The sequence below is a fragment of the Schistocerca americana genome, chromosome 9 (assembly GCF_021461395.2).
Source record: "Schistocerca americana isolate TAMUIC-IGC-003095 chromosome 9, iqSchAmer2.1, whole genome shotgun sequence".
NCBI classification, from domain to species: domain Eukaryota; kingdom Metazoa; phylum Arthropoda; class Insecta; order Orthoptera; family Acrididae; genus Schistocerca; species Schistocerca americana.
Genome location: NC_060127.1, coordinates 116,496,016 through 116,510,594, shown reverse-complemented (window position 1 = coordinate 116,510,594; position 14,579 = coordinate 116,496,016). Strand labels below are relative to the sequence as shown.

At 43.7% G+C, this 14,579-nt stretch overlaps 1 protein-coding gene across 1 annotated transcript in view; it reads right to left on the bottom strand.

Annotated features, from left to right (window-relative positions):
* LOC124550723 overlaps window positions 1-14,244 on the bottom strand; it is a 207,267-nt gene extending 193,023 nt beyond the window's left edge. Inside the window, exon 1 of the mRNA XM_047125444.1 lies at window positions 14,061-14,244. Within this exon, the coding sequence (XP_046981400.1) occupies window positions 14,061-14,244 (184 nt within the window). The remainder of the gene's footprint in view (window positions 1-14,060) is intronic.
* Between the last annotated feature and the right edge of the window lie 335 nt (window positions 14,245-14,579).

The following is a 14,579-nucleotide window of genomic DNA, read 5'->3' as shown; positions in this document are numbered from 1 at the left end:
TATAAACATTACTGCAGTGCTGTGTTTATAAATACGTGTGCAAACAGATTCCAACAATCAGTTTTAACTTCCAGTTCATAATGTCGTATGATTACTGTGGTGTCACCGCCAGACACCACACTTGCTAGGTGGTAGCTTAAATCGGCCGCGGCCCATTTAGTACATGTCGGACCCGCGTGTCGCCACTGTGTGATCGCAGACCTAGCGCCACCACAAGGCAGGTCTCGATATACGATAGAGCACTCCCCCCAGTTGTACGGACGACATTGCTAGCGACAATACGGACGAAGCCTTCCTCTCATTTGCCGAGAGACAGTTAGAATAGCCTTCTGCTAAGTCCATGGCTACGACCTAGCAAGGCGCCAATTGTAACAGTGCATGTATCTTACGAGTCGCATTTGTATAGTCAAGAGAGATGTATCACCAGGAGTCATTAAAGTTAAGTATAAAGCAGCTACGTACTTTTCTTGCTACCATTCAATAGTTATCCTGTTCCAGAATTCACGCCCGTCTGCGTTAGATAGCGTGCCTATCGGCCCCCTCAAAATAACACTGTGTCGGCACTTCTGTCGACACATCAATTACATTAGTCTACTTTGATTTTCTGAATAAGTAATACATTAATTGTAGGTAAATCTCTCGAATATGAATATGTCAACAAGTCAGTTGATTTCCGGCCTGACATAACTGTCACAGAAGAGAGCAGTATTTCCGCGAATGCCGTCTCTGATTTCGTGTTAACACAAAACGCGGGGCCGGCCGCTGTGGCCGAGCGGTTCTAGGCGCTTCATTACGGAACCGCGCTGCTGCTACGGTTGTAGGTTCGAATCCTGCCTCGGGCATGAATGTGTGTGATGTCCTTAGGTTAGTCAGGTTTAAGTAGTTCTAAGTCTAGGGGACTGATGACCTCAGATGTTAAGTCCTATAACGCTTTGAGCCATTTGAACCATTTGAACAAGACACGGGTAGTCGTTACAGCACTGTTGCAAGCAGCCGACGCTGCCTCCCCCTCACCGTTCAGCACTCGCGCCTGTCGTCACCTTCAAACTCTCTCCGGACAGGTCATGAGGGTCCAACGGTACCGACCGGCCGCCCTGTCAGCCTTAGCCCACGGACATCACTGGGTGCGGATATGGAGGGGCATGTGTGGTCAGCACACCGCTCTCCCGGCCGTATGTCAATTTACGAGACCGGAGCCGATGCTTCTCAGCCAAGTAGCTCCTCAATTTGCCTCACAAGGGCTGAGTGCACCCCGCTTGCCAAAAACGCTCGGCAGACCGGATGGTCACCCATCCAAGTTCTAGCCAAGCCCGACAGCGCTTAACTTCGTTCCTCTGGTACTGTTCCTCAGCACTCTAGATCTTTCTACTGACAAGGGTGGCGTTGGCATTGGTCGTGTTTTACATTTATACAAAAGCAATGCAAGAAAAGCTTTTTTGATACAAATGAATTTTATTGTTTCTCAGAATATTCTCCTTTAAAATTTATACTGCCTCTAAAGTATGGATATCAACAGCAGCAGAAAATGGTATAACAGGTGTAGGATTTGTTATGAATAGGAAGGTAGGGTAGAGGGTGTGTCACTGTGAACAGTTCAGTGACCGGGTTGTTCTAATCATAATCGACAGCAGACCAACACCGACAACGATAGTTCAGGTATACATGCCGACGTCGCAAGCTGAAGATGAACAGATAGAGAAAGTGTATGAGGATATTGAAAGGGTAATGCAGTATGTAAAGGGGGACGAAAATCTAATAGTCATGGGCGACTGGAATGCAGTTGTAGGGGAAGGAGTAGAAGAAAAGGTTACAGGAGAATATGGGCTTGGGACAAAGAATGAAAGAGGAGAAAGACTAACTGAGTTCTGTAACAAGTTTCAGCTAGTAATAGCGAATACCCTCTTCAAGAATCACAAGAGGAGGAGGTATACTTGGAAAAGGCCGGGAGATACGGGAAGATTTCAATTTGATTACATCATGGTCAGACAGAGATTCCGAAATCAGATACTGGATTGTAAGGCGTACCCAGGAGCAGATATAGACTCAGATCACAATATAGTAGTGATGAAAAGTAGGCTGAAGTTCTAAACATTAGTCAGGAAGAATCAATACGCAAAGAAGTCGGATACGGAAGTACTAAGGAATGACGAGATACGGTTGAAGTTCTCTAACGCTATAGATACAGCAATAAGGAATAGCGCAGTAGGCAGTACAGTTGAAGAGGAATGGACATCTCTAAAAAGGGCCATCACAGAAGTTGGGAAGGAAAACATAGGTACAAAGAAGGTAGCTGCGAAGAAACCATGGGTAACAGAAGAAATACTTCAGCTAATCGATGAAAGGAGGAAGTACAAACATGTTCCGGGAAAATCGGGAATACAGAAATACAAGTCGCTGAGGAATGAAATAAATAGGAAATGCAGGGAAGCTAAGACGAAATGGGTGCAGGAAAAATGTGAAGACATCGAAAAAGATATGATTGTCGGAAGGACAGACTCAGCATACAGGAAAGTCAAATCAACCTTTGGTGACATTAAAAGCAACGGTGGTAACATTAAGAGTGCAACGGGAATTCCACTGTTAAATGCAGAGGAGAGAGCAGATAGGTGGAAAGAATACATTGAAAGCCTCTATGAGGGTGAAGATTTGTCTGTTGTGATAGAAGAAGAAACAGGAGTCGATTTAGAAGAGATAGGGGATCCAGTATTATAATCGGAATTTAAAAGAGCTTTGGAGGACTTACGGTCAAATAAGGCAGAAGGGATAGATAACATTCCATCAGAATTTCTAAAATCATTGGGGGAAGTGGCAACAAAACGACTATTCACATTGGTGTGTAGAATATATGAGTCTAGCGATATACCATCTGACTTTCGGAAAAGCATCATCCACACAATTCCGAAGACGGCAAGAGCTGACAAGTGCGAGAATTATCGCACAATCAGCTTATCGAAGCTGCTTACAAGAATAATATACAGAAGAATGGAAAAGAAAATTGAGAATGCGTTAGGTGACGATCAGTTTGGCTTTAGGAAAAGTAAAGGGACGAGAAAGGCAATCTGACGTTAAGGCTAATAATGGAAGCAAGGCTAAAGAAAAATCAAGACACTTTCATAGGATTTGTCGACCTGGAACAATCGTTCGACAATATAAAATGGTGCAAGCTGTTCGAGATTCTGAAAAAAGTAGGGGTAAGCTATAGGGAGAGACGGGTCATATACAATATGTGCAACAAGCAAGAGCGAATAATAAGAGTGGACGATCAAGAACGAAGTGCAATGAAGTTAAGGAATTCTGCTACCTAGGCAGTAAAATAACCAATGACGGACGGAGCAAGGAGGACATCAAAAGCAGACTCGCTACGGCAAAAAAGGCATTTCTGGCCAAGAGAAGTCTACTAACATCAAATACCGGCCTTAATTTGAGGAAGAAATTTCTGAGGATGTACGTCTGGAGTACAGCATTGTATGGTAGTGAAACATGGACTGTGGGAAAACAGGAACAGAAGAGAATCGAAGCATTTGAGATGTGGTGCTATAGACGAATGTTGAAAATTAGGTGGACTGATAAAGTAAGGAATGAGGAGGTTCTACGCAGAATGGGAGAGGAAAGGAATATGTGGAAAACACTGATAACTAGAAGGGCCAGGATGATAGGACATCTGCTAAGACATGAGGGAATGACTTCCATGGTACTAGAGGGAGCTGTAGAGGGCAAAAACTGTAGAGGAAGACAGAGATTGGAATACGTCAAGCAAATAATTGAGGACGTAGGTTGCAAGTGCTACTCTGAGATGAAGAGGTTAGCACAGGAAAGGAATTCGTCGCGGGCCGCATCAAACCAGTCAGTAGACTGATGACAAAAAAAAAAAAAAAAAAAAAAAAAAAAAAAAAAAAAAAAAAAAAAAAAAAAGCATGGATACCCCGCAGTTGACTGTCTGTCGATTTGTCGCATAAATGGAAAAGTACGGGCAGCTTCAGCACAATGCTTGTTACGTACACTGACGAATTAAAACATTGTGAATACCAGCTTAAAAGCAAAGCAGCAGTGGTTTTGCGTGGCATGGAGTCGGATACTTCTAGGTAAGTGGTGGTGGTGGTGGTGGTTAGTGTTTAACGTCCCGTCGACAACGAGGTCATTAGAGACGGAGCGCAAGCTCGGGTTAGGGAAGGATTGGGAAGGAAATCGGCCGTGCCCTTTCAAAGGAACCATCTCGGCATTCGCCTGAACCGATTTAGGGAAATCACGGAAAACCTAAATCAGGATGGCCGGAGACGGGATTGAACCGTCGTCCTCCCGAATGCGAGTTCTAGGTAAGTATTCGGACTGTTGGTATTTTTCAAAATATCGGGAATCCGATATATATATTGTTGATGTATCCGCATATCTAATAATAAATCAATACAGCGTTAAAACCGGCAGTATATTTAAATGTGCGATCGATCTTGTTATAGGCAGGTACATCGATATTTTTTTCCGTTGATATACCGACACCTTTCTTCGATACATACCGAGAACTGACAGTGCAGGATTCGTACTAGCCGGCCATTGTGGCCGAGCGGTTCAAGGCGCTCCAGTCCGGAACCGCGCAAGTCCGAATCCTGCATCGGGCATGGATGTGTGTGATGCCCTTAGGTTAGTTAGGTTTAAGTAGTTCTAACTACTAGGGGACTGATGACCTCAGGTGTTAAGTCCTATAGTGCTCAGAGCCATTTGAACCCTTTGAAGAATTCGAACCTGCGACCGAAGCAGCAGCACGGTTCCGCATAGGACCGCTCGACTACAGCGCAGAACTACTCCAAATACGGCTGTATTGGTTGCAAAATCTTTTTTATTTACAGAAAATGAAGCGTTTCGCAGTTTTGAGGCATCATCAGATTGATCTGGGGGTGAAAAGTGATAATAGTGAGGCTTATGCAGATTAAAAATGGGGAAATGGAGTGAATATAAAAACACAAAAGAGGCAAAGTTACAGGTTGTGCATCCGTTTCTACAATTAACTATAACCTTGCCCTTACATGAAAATTTATTTTTTTTCCTTTATCGAATTTCGATTTCCCCCGAATGGGACGGACTGGCAGCAGCTTAGTACGCTGCTGTTCAGCCAACAGCATTTTTAAAACATATGAAGATAAGAAACAATAAAAGCAGGCGATAAAACGGTGACGTAAATTGTAAAACGGCGGAAAATTGTGGATAGTTAAAATATAAAACAAAGGGTGGGTGATGATAATAAAATACACAGGAAGCAGACAGGGAAAAATAGTAGACAGATAATTAAAAAAAAAAACACGGCGATGGTCTGTTTCTGTTCGCAAGAGTTATAAAAATCACACCCACCGACAATATGATGTCCGTTCGCAACCATTCGGAAAAGATGCACAACACTTAACTGATGTGTCGACAGAAGTCCCGACACAGTGTTATTTTGAGGGGGCCGATAGGCACGCTATAAGCTCACGCAGAATATCTTGAAGTCTGAAACAGGACGCTCAATGAATTGCTATAAAGAAAAGTACGTTGCTTTGGGAATACTTAACTTTTAATCCCTGTTGTATACATCGTTCTTGATGAGACATTTCATAAGATAACTATCAAACTATGTAAGGCTAATGGCGCCTTGCTAGGTCGTAGCCATGGACTTAGCTGAAGGCTATTCTAACTGTCTCTCGGCAAATGAGAGAAAGGCTTCGTCAGTGTAGTCGCTAGCAAAGTCGTCGTACAACTGGGGCGAGTGCTATTCCGTATCTCGAGACCTGCCTTGTGGTGGCGCTCGGTCTGCAATCACACAGTGGCGACACGCGGGTCCGACATGTACTAAATGGACCGCGGCCGATTTAAGCTACCACCTAGCAAGTGTGATGTCTGGCGGTGAAACCACATTAACAATCACTGGAAACACTGCACTAAAAAGTCGGCACGAAGATGCCACACCACAGGCAAGGGCAGATGGGGTGGGGGGGGACCTTGGCAGATGAGGGGAAAAAAGTAGGGATGAGAGGAAAAACGAAAGTGGGGGAGACCGATGGAGGGAGAGGACTCAGAAGGAGGGAGCAGGGCAGAAGCGAGAGGGAATGGGGAAAGGCAGATAAAGGAAACGCAAAAGGACTCCGTGGGAGAGAAGGGAGGCAGAGAGTGGGTAGGCGAGGAAAAGCAGGATGGAAGGTGGGGGGGAAGAGGGAGCCCAGGAAAAGGACAGAGGAAAGGAGGGGGAGTTGAGGATCAGAGTTGATAGGAGGGATAAATAGAGGGAGAGAGGACATCATCTTGGAGAGAGAGCTGACGGAAGCCACCTTGGGAGAGGAGGGTAGGGGGGACACAACAGTGAAGGTGCAGCAGAGGGCAGGGGCTGGAGAGGAGAGGAGTAACCAGGGGACGAGGTGGGAGGTGTAGAGTATGTGGATATGTACGAGGAATAGGAGCAGATGGGGGAAAGGAATCAGGTCATAGAGGATCCGCATGGGGGATGGGAGGCGTATACGGAAGACGAAGCGGAGTGCATGACGCTCAAGAATCTGGAGGGACTTATAGAATTTCGAGGGGGGGGGGGGGGGGAGCGGATATCCAGGCGGGACTGGCATAACAGAGGATGGGACAATGGGACAGATTAAGGATTAGTAGGTGTGGAGGATGGTAGAGGGATTCAACCCCCATGTCCGGCCAGAGAGAAGTCGGAGGCGGTTGTGGGCTTTGGATTGGATAGAGTGGAGATGAGTGATCCAGATGAGGTGACGGTCAATGGGGAGGCCAAGGTAGGTGAGGGTGGGAGAGAGGTGGACAGGATGGGTGCAGATGGTAAGGGAGAAATCGTGGAGCGGAAGGAGCGAGTGGTACGAGCTACGATGTTTGCCTGCCATGTACAGGAGGTAGAGGGAAGGGAGAGGACAGAGCCCTGGGGCACACCTGCAGAGGGGTATAAGGTGCGGGAATCGGCGTTATGGAGAGTAACAATTAATGTGGGAAACCAACATTCGTCCACTAACCCCCACATGTGGCGTTAAGATAAAACTTCATAAGAAACCATCGACCTATCGTCATGGGATAAATAAAAGCTATATGGAATCTGGAACCGGGAATACAATGCCAAGTATACCTACAGTGTCTGCTGGACAGGAAAACTATGGCAAACCAAGGAAAATTTAAGAAATCTTACGTAACACGGAGCCAACCGCGTTTCGGCGTACACAGCATAGAGCTCTGCGTACAGCTGTTAAACAGTAAATAACGCGGTCGAGAACAGGAGACGTCAGTCCTCTAAGGCGGCTACACAAACATAGAGTCGTGGATGCAAGATTGTAAGACCGTAGTAGCAGACAGTAAAGGTAGATGGCGTTGGCTAACCCAAGTGCTTACAGAAAGCGATTGCACAACTGAATTACACATGCGGGAGACAAATTAAGTAAATCAGTGTAAAACTGAATTTAGTGCAAGAATATTAATGAAATAGGTGGAAAACACAAAATTTGTATGGATAAAAAGATATCTATAAAGCGTAAAATTATTTAAACATGTCAAGCAGTAAAACTGAAAATGATGCTAAAACATTAGTCAGACAGATAAAATCAGGTAAAAGATAATTTCATTCACAATGAAAGCTATTGGTGTATTGGATACCATAATATCACAATAATATTGATTTCAGCTAACCAATCGAGCATTCAGTAAAATACATTTTCCTGTACCGGAGTGTTTCAGGATTTCAATTTTCTCTACATGATTTAGAACTTTCCCTTTGCCGGCGGTATGGAGTACATGTAAATTCCTCAACGTCGGCGAGCGGTGCCTACTTTCTTCCACAGAACTAATTGTAGGCTAGGTGTTTAGTTGCGATCACACCCCGAGCAGTTTGCAGCAACTTTTCCGATAACTGATATATCGTGAATCGCCGGTTTTCTCGTATTTCACCATCAGTTTTCTGTAGCAGTTCGTTGCTGACTGCAGAATGGCGGGCTCATCTGCAGTCATCATGAAGCTTCCTTCTTCCGCTGTTGAACAAACGGTACGATTGAGACGTAACACCTTCACTCGTCACATTCCGTCCACACGCACCGCAAATTCCGTGATGAATGACAGGAGCTTTGAGACTTCTTGGCACTAAAACTATATTACAGCCAACGTCCCTGCCGCAGTTGTAGCACCAGTTCCCGTCAGATCACCGACGTTAAGCGCTGTCGGGCTGAGCTAGCACTTGGATGGGTGACCAACCGGCCTGCCGAGCGCTGTTGGCAAGCGGGGTGCACTCAGCCCTTGTGAGGCAGACTGAGGAGCTACTTGATTCAGAAGTAGAGGCTCGGGTCTCGTAAACTGACATACGGCCGAGAGAGCGGTGTGCTGGCCACATGCCCCTCCGTATCCGCATCCAGTGACACTTGTGGGCTGAGGATGACACGGCGGCCGGTCGGAACCTTTGGGGCTTTTAAGGCCTGTTCGGGAGACCAGGAAGACTGTACTACAGGAGGCACATCAAATGTAGTGCAGCGAAATTTTCGACTGCAACGCTAATTCAGAATGGCTACTGTAGGCGAACTAGAAGCATTGTGGCTTTCTCACTATCGCAGCTGGATCCAGAGCGTCAGTGCGTACCGGCCGTTACGATCCCCCCTCCACTTACAACACTGCGAGAAACCGGAGATTACTTTTCTCGTGAAATCGGAATAATCGTACGTTTTGGCTTTGCAAGAAAGAAGTAAAGAAACATTAGCAAAGTCACTATTTTAAGTTATTAAATGATTACATGGTTGTCGTGGTCTTCAGTATTAAGACTGGTTTGAAGCACCTCTCCAGGCCAATGTATCCAGTGCAAGCCTCTTCATCTCCTGCAACTTGCATCCAGTTGAATCTACTTTCTGTGTTCGAGCCCTGGTCTCCAATTTTTTGGCCGCACATTTCCTTCCATTAGGAAATCGACGATTTCTTGACGCGTCAGCATGTTTCCTATCAACTGATCCCTTCTTGTAGTCAAGATGTGCCTGAATTCCTTTTCTGGACCATTCGATTCAGTACTTCCTCATTAGTTTCTCGAACTACCCATCTAATGCCGAGCATTCTTCCGTAGCACCGCACATCCAAAGTTTCTGTTCTGTTCTTGCCCGAAATGTTTCTAGTTCACTTTCCAGTTCAGTACAAGGCTACACTCAAGACAAATACTTTCATAAAAGAATTACTAACGCTTAAATTTTTTTCGATCTTAGTAAATTTATATTTATGGAAATGCTTTTATTGCTACTGCCAGATTACGTTTTATACACTGTCTACTTCGAACATGATCAGTTATTTTACTGACAAATAGCAAAAGTTATGTACTAATTTTTGTACCTCATTTCCTTATATAATTAACTGACAATCACTCTCTTTGACTATGTGCCTTGGCCCTCGATTTTCATCTTCTAACCTCTTTTCAAGACACTATCGATATCGTTCAACTACTCTACCAAATGCTTTGTCATCTCTGAGAGAATTACAGTGATGTCGGGAAACATCAAGGCTTTTATTTCTTCTCCATCAACTACAATTCCCATTCCCAGATTCTCCTTGGTTTCCTTTAATGCTCGCTCAATGTACATGTTGATTAACATCGCGGGTACGCTGCAACCCTGTCTAACTCCCTTCTCAATCACTCTCTCCCTTTCATGTCTTTCGACTCTTACAAATGCAGTGTGGTTCTTGTGCAAGTTTAAAATAACATCCCTCTATCTGTATCTTATCCGTGCTACCTTCAAAATTTCCCAGTTTGTAATGAAGTCCACACCGTCAAAGCTTTCTCTGAATCCAAAAATTTCATCTGTATCTTTACCGTGCTACCTCCAAAATTTCACAGATTGTTATCGAGTCCACACTGTAAAAAGCTTTCTGTGAATCCACACATTCTATAAATGCGACCTGCCTTTGTTCCACCTATTTTTTAAGATACATCAGAGGGTCAGTTTTGCCTCTCAAGTTCCTACATTTTACTGAAACCCAAACTGGTCTTTACTGAGACTGACTTTCACCAGGTTTTCATCCTTCTGTAAAGCAGCGTATTCGTTGTACAAAGGATGCAATTTTTAGATTTTCGTATTTCGTTGTGTCTCAGAATCCTTGTAAACGGCCGCCTCGTAACAAACAACGAAATGTCTTCAAAAACCGAAGAGATACAGCGGATTTGCACCAGTCGATAAACTAAACAGACTGGATGTCAAAAAGATAACTGTATACACGACCGTTGTGTATTTGCGGATCTGCAAGGGACGTTCAATAAGTAATCCAACTTTTTTTTTCCAAAATGTTTTTATCGAAGATTTCAAAACACCATATTATTTACCACTCTTTCGGCTACAAAACTCTATTTTTGAACGTAATTTCGGTTTGAGGTGACGGCCTTACCACACATTATTGGGGGACCTGAATACTACTCTACTGGTCGACGTCGGAGTCAGCACCTTGCTGCATCAATAACCTCCCCATCACAAGTACTGCATCCCGCAGAGTGCATCCTACATTGAGCGAAACAGATGGAATATCCGGGTTGCAGGGTGGGTGAGGAAGAACAATCCCGTGAAGTTTTGTGAGCTTCTCTGGGATGCGCAGACTTGTCTAAGGCCTTGCATTGTTATGGAGAAGTAGGAATTCGTTTGTGTTTTCGTGCCGACAAACACGCTGAAATCGTTTCTTCTGTTTCCTGAGAGATGCACAGCTGTGTGAACTAGCCAAGCCAGTTGGAGATTGGGCAGGTATGCATGACCTTGTTATGATGATTACGAGCCTCTAGCCCAATGACTCACCGTGCTTTTGTTCACTTCAAGGTCTCCGTAAATATTCTGCAAACGCCATTAAATATCTGTGATGCTCTGGGGTTCCACCAAAAGAAACTCAATGGCAGCTCTATGCTTGGAACGCACCTCAATTACAGACGCTGTTATCTTCCGGAACCTTGTTGCGATGATGACAAACCTCTAGCCCAACGACTCACCGTGCTTTTGTTCACTACAAGGTCTCTACAAATATTCTGCAAACGCCTGTAAATATCTGCAATGCTCTGGGTTTCCACCAAAAGAAAATCAATGGCAGCTCTCTGCTTGGAAGGCACCTCAATTACAGACGCTTCTATCCACTGGAACTATAGTGGCTGAAGAGGAAATATTCCACGATGTCCCACAATCAATTCCGCACTTTTTTCAGCCGAAACCGACCGAGAAGAAAAAAGTGTGACATTACTTATTGAACGCACCTCCTACACATTTGTGTTCATGACTGCTCGTATACATGACAAATAGACTAAGTTGATTTCAAACGCCATTGTCTGTAGCAAGTGGCAGTGGCGTGCAAGCGTGAAACAGGTTCTCTTCTTCCCCCCCCCCCCTTCCTACCCTCCCACCACTAACGTCCCAGTAGCCGTGTACCCCTGCTCCCAGCGACGCTGTTAAGTCCTGTAACTTGGTCCCAGTGTCGTGCCCTGGGGGACCCGCTGTCGTATAACGGAGGACAAAAGGCAGGAGAGAGGGATAGAGGGAGGCAGGGAGAGGGAGAGAGAGAGAGAGAGAGAGAGAGAGAGAGAGAGAGAGAGAGAGAGAGAGAGGAGGGAGGGAGAGAGAGGTGGAGCAGCACGGATAGAAGCCCTACTGCACCAGCATATGCTGCAAACACCCAACGACGTAACTTGCAAGCTTTTGTATTACAACACTTTATACCGAAACTACTACAAAATATGTTATGCACCATTTACTTGTTCAACAGGATCCGGACACCACTATGAAGTGTGAAAATGACCATTGGATGTCACGAGAGACGAAATCGGTGGTATATGCTGAGGTGACAAAAGTGTTGGGATAGCGATATGCACATATATACATAGTTGTACCATCGCGCACACAGGGCATAAAGGGCCAGTGCTTTGGCGGGGCTGTCATTTGTAGTCAGGTGATTCACGTAAAAAGATTTGCGACGTGATTATGGACGCACCTAGGGAATTAACAGGTTTTGAACGTGGAATGGCAGTTGGAGCCTGACGCATTGGACATGCCATTTCGGAAATCGTTGGGGAATTGAAAATTCCGAAATCCGCTGTGTCAAGTGTGTGCCGAGAGTAACAATTCCAAGCTCTGCCTCTCACCACGGACAACACAGTGACCAATGGCCTTCACTTAACCCTCCCATTACCAAGCTTTTTGACACCTCTATTTTACCAAGCAGGGTATTTAGACTACCCCAAAAGAGTTTTGTGTTTTATTGTAATTTTTATTCTCAGATTTCGTTATTTCCATTAAATGAGTTTATTTAGTATTGAAAAACAACTTTTCAGGTTATTAGAAGTATTTAATCAGATCACAGATACAAAGTACAAAAAATTTTTTATATCTTTCACTAAATTCAGTACTCAACGAACAGATAATTAACAATCTATGTACCTCAAAAGTGACTGCAGTAAAATAACACAAGACTTTATTCAACGTTTCAGTCAAGTACATTTTTGCAATGCATGCACTTCACAGTAACAGATTCTTCTCTGTGTGTATTACAAACAGGTTTCTTGCACGTTACACAACATAATCTTGTTTTCCGATCTTCGTTTCTCTTGCAATTTTGACATCGTTGTGGCGTTGGTAACTTGGAACACTGGGTCTGTATCACTGCTGTGGGAACTGCAGTACCACAAGCTTTCAGTGCATCTTGTACATCTTTATGAAGACCGTTGATATTTTTGGCTCTTTCTTCCATGTTTCCTTTAATGAGTCCAAATGCCAGTTCAGCCATGAAGAGTTTACGTCGGCTTCGGTTATTCTTCTGCCGTTCAGGAAATCTTTGAGTGTACAGAATCTATGCATTCAGGCCTGCAATATCTATCATTTCCATGAAGATTCTTAGTGGCCATCGCCTCGTTCCTCTAACACAACTGTATTTTCTTGTCATTCTGTCCCCATTATCTACAGCACCTTTGGTTTTGTTTTAGTGCAATATGATTTCGGGTTTGTGTTCACTTTCTTCACCACTCACTTGTCTCTCATTATGCTGAGTAGACAGTAGTATTACTGCCTTTCCCTTCTTTGGAACATAGGAAACTAGGGTCAAGTCATTTGTGAAACCAAACATTGAAGAGTGAACTTCTTTCTTTCAGTTTGGCAAGAATTCTTTCGGAATCTCTTTCTTATTGGAATGTAAGGTACCAACCAATGTCGTGTTTCGTTTTAGTAGTTCAGCAGCCAATGGAAAACTGGTGAAAAAATTATCAGTTGTTACACAATGACCGTTATTCAGAAATATTTTCATCAGATCCAAAACAACTCTCTGTCCTTGATTTACTTCCCGAGTATTGTCCACCATTCCCGTGTAAATTTGGGTCCGTAATAAGTAAGATGTCTTCACATCAGCACAAACCCAAATTTTAATGCCATACTTGCCAGGCTTTCTATTCATATAAACCCTAAAAGGTCAGTTTCCTCGGTACGTGCTAATCGTTCGTCAATAGTGACGGATTCATAAGGATAGAAGTTCTTGCACAAGTAAAAATGAAATTTGTCGAACACTACCCTGATGGCTTGTAGCTTGTCCTTGGTTTCTTCAATTCTCTGTGCTCTTGTATCTCTGTTGTCAAATTGCAAGAATTTCAGTATATACAAAAATCAGTTTCTTGAAATGGCAGCAGAAAAGAATGGTTGCCGAAGGGCAACATTACTTCCCCACAGATCGGAAGCACTTGTGCGATGTCCATGAGTTCGACCAGTTCCTATTAGAATTGCTAATACAGTGTACACTTCAGTTGCATTTATATCTCTTATTGTCATTCATGTCATTTTGTTCGAATAATGAGCTCCATTCCACAAAGAAATTACTCGTTTGACTTCCCTGTTCGTTTCTTCTATAATGATGCTCACGATTTCCGGTGAGATAAATAATAAATATGTCTCTGTTATTGTTTTGCCATCATTCACTGGGCCAGGTGTTAGGTTCAAAATGTTGCGACGTCTACGCCGCCCACCTCTTGGTGGTTCACTAGAAAATTGTAGTCCATTTCTAGAAACAAAAAAAATTTCCAGTGTCTTCGTTTTCTTCTTCATGATCATCATCCTCTTCTTCTACTTGTTTACGTGAATGTGTAGTGTCTTCTGATATTTCATCATCAGCTTCATCTGATGCTATGAAATGGTCTTTGTCAAGAGGTTCTATAAATTCATTCAGTTCATTATCAATGTTCCATTCATTTTCATCGTCACTGACATCAGAATTGTATAGAATTGCCAAGATCTCTTCGCTAGAAAGTCCTTTGGACATCCTTACTTGCTGATGAAATACTGACTTGTGTAATGTCAGCTCAACAGTGAACGTCAAATTCAACTCAACAATAGTGTCCAGCAACAATAACAAACATTGGATCTATGGCAAAACTCAACAGAGAAGATGAATGACAGATATATTTCCCAAAATCTTATTATCTACAAATAAGAAAATAAGACGTTTCATACCAAGCGGGGTAGTCTCACAAGCCCACCAATAAATGACTTGAATAACAATGATAAAGCCAAAAAAATTAGACAGTCCTGAGTGTGAATTCAACGTCAATAATTTTAGTACAAAGTCATGAAACCACAGGAATGTGGCCCTTCAGA